This window comes from Macrobrachium rosenbergii, chromosome 11 (genome assembly GCF_040412425.1).
Source record: "Macrobrachium rosenbergii isolate ZJJX-2024 chromosome 11, ASM4041242v1, whole genome shotgun sequence".
NCBI classification, from domain to species: domain Eukaryota; kingdom Metazoa; phylum Arthropoda; class Malacostraca; order Decapoda; family Palaemonidae; genus Macrobrachium; species Macrobrachium rosenbergii.
The window spans coordinates 14437135-14448235 of NC_089751.1; the positions used below are offsets into that span (position 1 = coordinate 14437135).

Sequence of the window (11101 nt, forward strand, 5' to 3'; positions counted from 1 at the left end):
GATCAAAGGTTTTCATTGCAAACGTCGTCAGAATCTCTCTCTCTCTCTCTCTCTCTCTCTCTCTCTCCAAATAGGCAATCATTTCCCCAGACTACTAACTTCTCTTGGTAGACATTTCAGAGACCAGAAGGACGTGACAATGTATGTCAACCACTTGTCCTTGAATTTTTATACTACGATGGGACTAATAAATTGAAAAGATGGTGTTCAGTGTCACAAATAGCCCTTCAAGTATGCATACTCACACGTACACACACATACACGCATGACGGGAGACAACTAAAGATCTTGGTTTAGTTTAAGTGTTGACAGCGCGATTTACCAGGGAAAAGAAAGACAAATATTGTCGTTTGAGTATGATAGTTAGGTTAGGCTTCATTGTTACTATAATAAAAATGATTTCGATACGTGTCTACGCTTTTTCTAAGTACATACAATTACTGGAAAGTCTCATCGTCCGACCTTTGAGAGCAAATTCTCATGAATCCATAAAGAGAGGAAGGGCAATGGTAGGGTAATGCCTATTTGGAAATGGGAACAGCGATCGCAGTAGCACTTAACACTAAATCACAGACCTAAAAAGACAAAATGTTCATATTCTATTGTTCAGACAACGGTGATTTAGACCTGAATATTTCTTGAATACTTGACGTGCGTTCCACAGTCATTCTGTTTGACTGACTTTGCCAGTAAAAAAAGTAAAATAAAAAAGCCACACGAAACCATATTTCGAAGGTGACAAGTTTACCTGTCTTGATTTCAAGGCTGAGTGGGTGTCTCTCTGCTACGCACAACTCTTACAGAACAACATGGTACATCCTTGTATGTCATTTTTTATTACGTGGATTATTAAAAAGGTCTGTATAGCAGAATTGCAAACATAATGAGCTGTTTTCCCAAAATGGAACAGCTTCAAATGAAATGGAAGAGACCCACAAAAATGGTTGACTCCAACTTTGTTGTCGGTTCCAATGAAGAAAGAACATGGTACAGAGATCCGCTTAGGCAAGACCATTTCCATAAAAATTAAAGTGATACAATGGGCTGCTTCCCCTAAACTGGGGTATTAAAAAAAACACGAAAGGAGCCTACAGAAAAAAATCTCCCTGAATAAAACTATTTCAGATATGAAATCTCCATAACGTGCTGACTGTCACATTGGGATAAAAGCAACAGCAGTTCAGTTTCAGCTGAAGTTGAAAAAAGTAGTCAGCACTAAGATTCGTTTCACATAAATGGAAGTCCCAAAAATGAAACACACACACAAAATGCTGTTTAGAAAAGAAGTTTTAAGAAATAAAACTCGCACAAATGTCTCTTTCCGTGACAACTCATTTTTGGACTGTTAGGGCTGACTTTCCATCTTAAATGGAGCGAGAATTGTTCGAATCTTCGTCTCCTACTGAACATGATGAACGATGACATTTCTTAACTTCGCTCTAAAAAAAAAATCCCTAAGGATTTACTGCAAATGAACATTTACTATAAACAGAATGTTTTCTAGAGAAAATGAAAGAACTTAGACTAAACTGTCTACCGCCATTCACACACGGAAAGTATCTTGACTACCAACCGTGTACCAATCCAGTATTGTCATGGGAGGGGTGTCCCTTTTCTCAAAAGCATTGCTAAAAAGCTCAGTTTGGTACTAGTCTACCTGATCTTTATTGACACGAGAGTTTACTAGCTTGCACAGGTGAACGTCTTCCGGAAAATAGTTCAACAGATGTGAATTTATGTGACGTATTCTCTGAGTCGCTGTCCTTGCTCTTTTATATTGAATGGAACAATCTCCCTGAGGACGTCGTGCAATTGGAGCTTCAAAAGTTCAAGCGAAGATGCAATTTATTACTACCCTAATACTATTCTCCTTGCATTTTAATACATTTTTATCTGTTTGTTAATTTATTAACTAATTTTTTCTTTTTTAATAAGTGAGATTTCTTCTTTCTGTATTTCCTTTTACCCCCTCTTGCTTCTTCCTAATGAACACCATATTCTTTGGAAGCTTGAATGTCAAGTCAATGGCCCCGGTGGGCTTGTTCGTCTTCTTAATGTAGCAACTTTTACAAAAAGAATATTTACCATTTTGAGAAATGTTACTTAAGGTGGTTTCAGAATTCACTACAGTTGTATCCTTGGGGGTACATTTCCTTTCTTTGATATTGTAAGTTAATTATGAGCGTGATTTTCAAGTTTATATTTAGTCTTCAGCTAATTCATTTGTTAACGATTCAGTGTGTACATGTTTACCATTGTCTTTACCTGATTCTCGAGTATGCATGTAAAAATATGATTGAGAAACACTGCATATTTATATGATCTATGAAAGGTGTATTGCGAGTTTATGCAAATATTTCCGGAAATGAAAGAAAAAGTAATTTTGAGCAGAAAATGTTCTATAAAGATATGCATTTCAAGGCTTCGTTTGCAGAACACTTACTGTTCAGAATGACTTTTTCTTTCATTTCCAGAATTATTTGCAAAAACTCGTGTTACACCCTGTATAGTGGATAGGATCATTGTTATTCTTTTATGAATTTTGTTACTGTAAAGCATCGTCTCTGATGTTAAATTATACATTTAAAGGAATAACGAGCAATAGGATGAAGGTAAAGGTTTTATCGTAACGGCCGAGCTACTGCAAGGGTAAAACAAATAAGCAATATTTCTTTTCATTTTAATGTTAGGAAAACTGCTATTTAGATATTTCCATGACAAAGCTAAGATGAAACCCACTGTAGCGTAATCAATGTATTATCCTAGTTGAAGGCATTTTGACATTATGAGATTAGAAATGAACCAGAATCTCTCCACAAAAATCGTAGAGAGATTCTGGTTCACTGCTAATCTCATAATGTCAAAACGCCTTCACCTAGGATAATGCATTGGTCACGCTACACTGGGTTTCATCTTAGCTTTGTCGTGGAAATGTCTAAGTAGCAGTTTTCCTAACATTAAAAAAAAATTGCTTATTTTCTACTTCAGAATAGAGAAAGGTGTCTATTCCTTCAAGTTTGGTTCTTAAGTCTTAGCAAAACATTTAAGTAATTTTCTGTAATTCAAAGAAGCTTATTCTTCATTGCAACAATTTACTTTCGCCGTCATTCCATGTGACTAAAATCAGATATCCTCACTGGCTCTTTATTTACACAGGCGGCGTGTTCAAAGGCTTCATCCGCGCCATCTACACTTTACCATCAGACACCATTTCCATTGGGAGAGGGGACATCGACAAGGACCGTTACAACGCCTATAATTCCATTGAATCGCTCTTCTCAAAGTAAGGCTGTTTCGTTTCTCATTTTTCTTCTCTTGAGTTCCAGTTGCACTGCCCCGTATATTTTTTTTGACCTTTTATTATAGAAAATATACAATATTTTACAGTTTTAACGATATTACAAGCAGGATTTTATCAAAGTTGACTTAAATTTACCAAAATTTTACTATATGATTTTATCATATCGTTCGGGTTGACAGAAAAAATTTTAACGTTATTTTACAAATAATCTATGGATTTCAATGTTAATGTTTTTCTGTAGTTACCCACATAAGATTTTATCAGTATATATCTATCTTTTCTTATCCTTGATTTTCTAAACCGTGTGATACCATCGTTTTCATCTTTTATTTAGGCTCGCTGACTTAGCATTGGGAGGTTTGTTTCCATTGTCTAGAAAATGGAATGAAGTGCTGTAAAACTCAGTTGCTTTACTGTTATTTTCACTGGGTCAGGAAGATATCTTACTTCATTGCAGATACACTTGCTAATACGCGTACATTTCTGGAATCAGAATGAAATTAATCCTTATAGTTTCCGTCTGTTTCTGTACTGATGCATTAAAAAAAAGAAACACTTGCACAAACACGTGGGCCGTGGCTGTTGAAGTTGTGGCGTATTAAAGTTCAGTTACCAGTCATTGATGCTTCGATTGTTTTGTGTAGTTTGCAGCCACAAACAATTAATAATCTTTTGGTCAAAGGTTTAAGGCAATTTTTATAACTCACAGCAAATATTATATAACAGAAAATAGCCTTGGAGAGATTAATATGCTTGTGAAGGAACTAGACTTACGAGCGCTCGTGTTAAAGAGGTGTTATCAGAGTTTGGAAATGAGCTGGTCGGATTGTGAAGTCCACAGAGCCAAGTATAAACTTCAGATTATTGCGAGGTAATCTCTAGAGGCAATAGTGGCATTATATTATTATATGACGCTGCTCATGAAAACCTTTTGTGTGTTCAAAATACGATGCATCGAAGTACAGTGTTTGAACTGAATATTCTGAGTACTACCTAATGCCATCTAAGACTCTCAAAAATATATACCGACGTTTTATCTGGTAACAAAATGCTTTCCTTGACCCGTGTTCCCCTTTCAACTAAAGCAGTGATTCCTTAATGAGCCATATTTAGTGAAGGTGGCCTCATCCGCTCCTTTAACGGAAGGATGGCAACTGTTCTCTTATAAGGGTTCTCGGGGATTTCTCAATTTACAAGATGGTGTCCTTAGTAAGATAAATAACTTTCTCTTTCTCAGTTCATTTAGCGACTGTTTTATGACAAATGTATGAATTCAGTTTTACACGGTTATTTTCAAATAATTTTATTCTGTTGACTTTTTCGTGTTGATGACTCTTCTGCTGTAACGCCAAAGTATCACTGCTGCGTATAACACCGGCAGACTAGAATTTGTCACACAGCTAAAAGCATAAAGTAAAAAAAAAAAAGCCACATGCTCATTTATTATACACCTTGCTATTTTATTTTTATTTTCGAAACTCGTGTAAAGATCACCGCGCTATTTCGAAAAGGAAAGATGTTCATAAGTCTCCTAGCTAAAGACGCATATTATTTCTTGTTCTCTTTCTTCTTATATGTACAACTCCAGACTTTTCCTCCATTTTATGTTGTGATCGGTGTCTGCCTCTCCTGCAGTTTTGGCATGAACGGACATCAGTGTTTGCTGAAGGCCATTTGCGAGACAGCCGAAGAATCTACGGAAGAGTACGGGCTTATGGGCGAACTCCTCGAGCTACTTCTTTCGTAAGTGTGCTGTTTCGTTGTTTGTTCCTCTCTCCTATTATCTGTTAAACCAGGTATTTCCGTATTCATCTACGTTTTCATTTTAAGCAGCATTTCGCCCTTTCAACCTAATATAGTTCATTCATTTTTTTCATCGATTTATTTTGTTTGATTTCCTGCAGACTGTTTCGACACTAGACAGCTTACCGACAGTAGTGTATTTGTTTCCTTTCCCTTTTTTATAACTGATCTGTTTTATAAAGCCTTTTTGTAGCTATCATTGATCTGTCAATTGTTTCACCTGCTAGAATTCTTAGTCAGAAATGGAAATGGTTGTATTACATGTTTTGTGCTTCCATAGACACAGAAACACCCATATTTAAATTTTTAATCTGACTGGGATTGTCCTCCATGGCACGGAACTGTTTTTATCTCTATCATTTTTTTTAATTCGTGCTTAAAATTCCTATGCCGTTTATAATGGGTTTTCCTTACTTAGCTAACCCCTACCAATTAATTCTCAACCTTTGGATATTATAAGAAAAGATAAGGGACATACTTTTCCAGTCTGGGAATCACTGAGAGTTTTCAAGGTCGACGGAACAGATTTCGGAACTGAAAGTCCAGCAGATATATCTCTGCCGATATGAAGAAGCACAATAAAATCCTATTCACTGAAAATTAACCATAAAACTAATTGAAATAACCAGCTTCAAATTGTAAGAAAATCCACCTCTCCACTCAGTGTTACACAATTTGGAATTCATTTCTCAAGCCTTTGTCTCTTAGGACAAAAGGACAAAAACCTGAATATTTTAAGCTTTATTAATGGATATTCATCACCCGGGGGTTTCTTCTTGCAGTCCCAACCACGAGCTGACAACCGCCAAGGAGGAGCTGAGCCATTACGTGGCAGCCGAGAACTATGGCCGAGCCGTCGGCAATTGTGACCTAGCCTATTCCTCCTGCCCTTTCAGCCTTAATGAACTGATCAAAACGGGAGTCTCCCTATTGCAGGGATCGGTATCAGGATTTTAAGTCTTTGTAGAGAGAAATTTAAGTATGTCTTAGTTTAACCAGACCACTGAGCTGATTAACAGCTCTCCTAGGTAGAGAGAGAGAGAGAGAGAGAGAGAGAGAGAGAGAGAGAGAGAGAGAGAGAGAGAGAGAGAGAGAGGCTGCATGCCGAATGTAAATTCGCATCAACTAATAGAGTAGTGAAGGCATAATTCTGTCTCCTTTCCTAAACAGTACGTTACATGAAGCACTAGGGTCAAAACTTTGGTAAAGAAGGCACCAGTCTCTGGTCAGACTGACTGCTAGGTTTAACTCACGAATGGTGTACATTATTCAGTATATCTTCATTTGAGGATGACCATCTTTTGGTCCACTTTTTGACAGTGACCCATGAAAGCAGTTTTGGAAAAATTAATCAGTTAAATGCTACTCTCTTTCATATCCTCAACAGGGAGAATATGGTAATTTTCATAAGACAGGGCTGTTTCATAAAGTATGTGGTAGTGGGATAACGACACGCGTGATAAGATATAGTAGTATCTCAAAATAATAACTATACACAGATTCCGAAAGTTTGTACTTGCAATTCTCAAGTTACGAACTGTTTTGGTTGAAAAAGTAAATTAAACTTATGTCGAATAAGCAGAAGGTTACGTAAAAAAATAGCCACAGTAAATCACAGTAATCATACTAAAGAGAGCGGTACTGCTATGAGGCAGTTTATAGCTATGATACCCATTTCAAAACGACACAATCTTTCTTGAAATTTACAATCGTGAGCAGCTGCAAGCGATTAACTGCTATTGTTCCGGAATGGGTTATCAGTCTTTCATCTTCTGAAATCGCACAATTCTGATTTTGTACATAAAGCAATTTTCCATAAATAGAGACGCCTTCAAGAAAAATCAAAAGATATTTACATCTTCGATGCATTAGCTACAGAAAGTGAACCACTGATAATAACACTTGAGACCACAAATATTTTTGTTTGTTGTATCAAAGAAAAAAATATTTCATGACTGATTTAGGTTCATATCAGCATAAAACTCATTTATTTCATGTTATCATTCTTCATGACTTTTTTTCTTCTAGGTTGCCAGTTGTTTGTACAAAGTTAAAGATTAATGTAGAATAATTATAGCGTTTAATTTATGTGTAAACAAACCTGATTGAAATTTGAATAAAAATCAACACACAAAATTGTCGTGTATTCTTTCTGTTTCATTCACCATTACAATGTTTGAAATAACGAAAACATTGCTAACAACGTTACCATATGCTGTATCATTTATAGTCATTGCCGTTTTGAAAAGACAATTAAAAAGGGCCTTAAGGTGAAAAGATGAAGTATGTTCAGATCATTGTAATGACGATACAGAATAATTACAGCGCTGACTATTTGTTACAATTTACGAGTAACAGAGAGTGGTCTGGGCAATTGGAGCACGCAGCTGTGAGCAGATTTGGAATTTCTGTTACTAGAGTCACAAGCACACTAAAGCAGTCACTATGGACAACATGACCTCACAAGATTTTCTATGGCATCGTCATAACTTGTAGAGAACCTTTATTGTTTGAGGGAAATACACCTTCGCTTGAAAGTACGTGCAAAGTACGAGGAAGAAATGTGGACTTTCTAAAGATACGTCATTTGGCCTTTTTTTTTGTCATACTGGTGGACTTCTCACTTAGCTCTTGATCGTTGAAACCAGGTCGAGTATGTGAAACTGAAATGATGTTAATTGTACCAAACAAATCAACATACTTATTGCATAAAATGTCCATACTTTATCAACAACATAAAACATAACAAACCGGATTTTGATGCAATGATTACAAGAGGGTTCGAATCTTGTCATGGGCTTCAGAATTTCTTCATATTCTTCCATTTGGATTTGAGGCTTTGTAGCGAAAAGCATATAAAAAAAAAGGGCATTGTGGCTACTTTATTTACACACATACGCACGCACACACGCACAAACATATATACAGTATATGTACACAAACACACACACACACACATTATATATATATATATATATATATATATATATATATATATATATATATATATATATATATATATATATATATATATTATATATCATTATTTTATGATTAAATTTGCCAGTAAGGGCTGAAATAAAACTTCCCTTGGTAATATAAATTCCTTAAAATGTAAGACAAAGTTTTATACAATGTGACAGTTTACTTAATGCACCGAGGAATTTTCATTCTTTCGTTCGATAAATTACTGATAAAAGTTTTCCGTTACAATACACAAAAGCCAATATTATCAAAGAACCGAGAAGTCATAAAACGCAGAATCAAACAGTTAGCGTTAAAGCACCAAGAAATTTTTTCAAGATCCCCCTTAAACAAAAAAACAAGGACGCCGTACTCTTTCGCGTCAATCGTTCAAGTTTAAGACGGTGATTCCATGGTCCCTGATGGTGGCCTCAACAACAGCGGGTTTCTGGGCAAACAGAATCATCTTAGATTACTCAGTTGTCGTTTCGGGAACAGTGAAGTGGCAAATTGTGGCGATCTTTGATAACAAAACTCTGCAGTTATTAAAAAGAGTCCGTGCCGGAACAGTAAAGTATTTGATTTTGGCGTTCTTTTATAACGGAACTCGACAGTTACTGAAGGAGTCGAAGCTGCTTATGAAGATGGAAGTATCGGAGTTTGTTGGATGGATGGTCTATGTGAGGTCGTGGTTTCTTTCCCAGGCTTTTCAATGGCGAAATTTCATTAAGGTTTGTGTAATTTTATTAGCTTTTAAGAATTCTGAGACTTTAGTTCATAATTAAATTGCATTAATTCTCGGGTCTAGTTAATGTACTGACGCGCTGTAGTACTTATGTTCTTGTTTCTTGAACAAAGCTTTTTCAATTGCTCTTTAAAACTCCAGTTGAAGTAAATTTTGATATTTTGAATGTTGGTTTCTTTTTTTTATTGTGCAGACTATTATAAGCTATGTGAATATCATAAATTTCTTGATCAACAGTGGATACTTTATTCATTTTTTAACAATCTGTTAAGCTTAGTTATCAGACAGCGTTATTCCTTGTTCGACCATTTTTGATCGTAGGTTATAAAGTTCTAGTAGACCTTGGTTATTTGTGTACTAATCTTGAATGTTTTTCAGGATCTCGAGATCGCTGATGGTCCCTAAAGGTAAGTTTCAATATGGAATGTACTTTAAAATTGTGCGTTAGAATCTGAATTGACTTTTTAAAAATTTGACTGCTTATGGTTTTAATTGTTAAAGCAAATATAAATACCGCTGTGATAAAAATGTAAAACTACTTCCAGATTTATATCGGAACCACTTGATGAAGCCAACTACTCTTGTGAAAACTGCAAAACAAGATTCTTAAATCCGGTTAACATCTCATCGGCTGCACCAAGAATGGATTTCTTTCTCAGGTTAGGCCTAAAGCTAACATTTTTACCTCCACCCCTACAGGGGCGGTACCCCTGTAGGGGTGGAGGCCCCTCCCATGCCCTGTTCCATAGGTCTTAATGACCTATGGGCAGTGCATGGGAGTTTTTTACTAATCAGTTACTTCCTTTCAGGTGGTATTGCATCAGGCTCTTGTTAAAAGTTAACGTGCCGTGATTAAGATTTTGTTGTAAAGATTCAAAAGTAATGATTACTTATATTCAAAGCAATAGAATTTTTAAAAAAATTATGCAGTTTTTAGTTAAGATCTTTTAATTTTTTAGTTTTGCATTTAAAGGTTGGTATTAATATAAGAAATTAACGTGAGCGTCTAAAAATACCGTGAGACTGTTATGGTAATTTTACCTGTTTTAAGACAATTTCTTAATTCCTCTTAATTTAGTTTAAGCTGTTCTTCGCAACTTTAAGGACGTTAACTTTTAACAAGATTGTAAATAAGAAAAATTCTACCTTTTATTAACTCATTGCTTGAAACTCAATTGTGAACGTAATTTTTTCTTTAAAGTAATTTTAGATTTAAATATTAAATTTTATTTTTGTGTTGACACCGTAACGTAAATTATAGCTTCCATTTGTTCATATTCGAACTGCTAAGGTGTTTAAATAGATATTCATGCCAATGATACAATGAGCATGCCTCTTTCACCGATACAGTAGATAGTCGGATGCTGAACTATGGTGTTTATGCAGTCAAACCTACACCATTAATGATTTTAGTTGACATTTTTATTACGAATGTTCAAATTAAATCACTGTTAAAGAAACCAGTTCCAGATTATGCTATGCCTAAACAGCCCCGTTTAATTGGCCTTTAGTAATTTTGCTCGACAGCTCCGTCGTCTTTGCCATTAACAGTCGTTCCTTTAGTCGCTTAGGCTACTTGTTACTGTTGGGCACCTCCCGTCCCTTGATTTGTAGCACTTTTTTCTCTGCTTCTCCGGTCTGAGGCTTTAAAAAGTGGTTGGTTTGTGTGAGAAAATTGGAGCTATTGTGGCTAAAGATAAGTGAAATTTACTAAAATTAGCCTATTTTACTATATATAATTATCAGCTTGGATTTTGATTGCAAAAATTTCTGCCGCAGTTTTTCTTTTACAGGATGTTTACTGGAATAGACGATGCAAACGGTACCTCGGTTATTCAAGCACTTTTTACTCTTAAAAGTTTTTAAATGAGGTGAGAATGGAGCCTGGCGATGCTGTTACACTTCATTTTGCCTTACTTTGCCCTGCATTGATGATTCAATATTGTAATGAGTTATTTGAAGCTTCAATACATATAATTAAAGTATGCACATGTAAATAGTTCTTATTTTCAATAACAGCAATTGCAGACTAGTTTTCTTGCCATGAATTCCGGATTGTCTAAAAATTTAAGCAGTTTAGTTTCTAGGGATAAGTAATTATGAAATTCCCCGGGTTTCAAAATATTCCATAAGTGAATTATTTCAACTCATGAAACCCAGAAGTCAAACCATATGGATCATTAGGTCATATATAATTCAAGGAATTAGTAAATTGTTTTACTTGCTACCTGAAAGTACTATGGTTTACTTTTATGTATTAAGAGAAAACTTAAAATTTTGATGAGTTA

At 35.4% G+C, this 11101-nt stretch overlaps 1 protein-coding gene and 1 long non-coding RNA gene across 5 annotated transcripts in view; both read left to right on the forward strand.

Moving 5' to 3' along the window:
• Window positions 1–7240, forward strand: part of LOC136843175 (uncharacterized) — a 141753-nt gene extending 134513 nt beyond the window's left edge. For both annotated transcript variants that reach the window (XM_067111245.1, XM_067111246.1), the window contains 3 exons: window positions 3157–3283; window positions 4937–5044; window positions 5887–7240. In XM_067111245.1, coding sequence (XP_066967346.1) covers window positions 3157–3283; window positions 4937–5044; window positions 5887–6061 — 410 coding nt within the window. In that variant the 3' untranslated portion in view covers window positions 6062–7240. The remainder of the gene's footprint in view (window positions 1–3156; window positions 3284–4936; window positions 5045–5886) is intronic.
• Window positions 7241–8540: 1300 nt separating this feature from the next.
• On the forward strand, window positions 8541–10810 carry LOC136843562 (uncharacterized). Of its 3 annotated transcripts, none has more exons than XR_010854581.1 (4): window positions 8541–8799; window positions 9192–9220; window positions 9359–9472; window positions 10593–10810. It is a non-coding gene; the product is annotated as an uncharacterized lncRNA (long non-coding RNA). The 3 variants fall into 3 exon arrangements; XR_010854582.1 differs by having other exon boundaries at window positions 10607–10810; XR_010854580.1 differs by having other exon boundaries at window positions 9359–10810.
• Window positions 10811–11101: the final 291 nt, after the last annotated feature.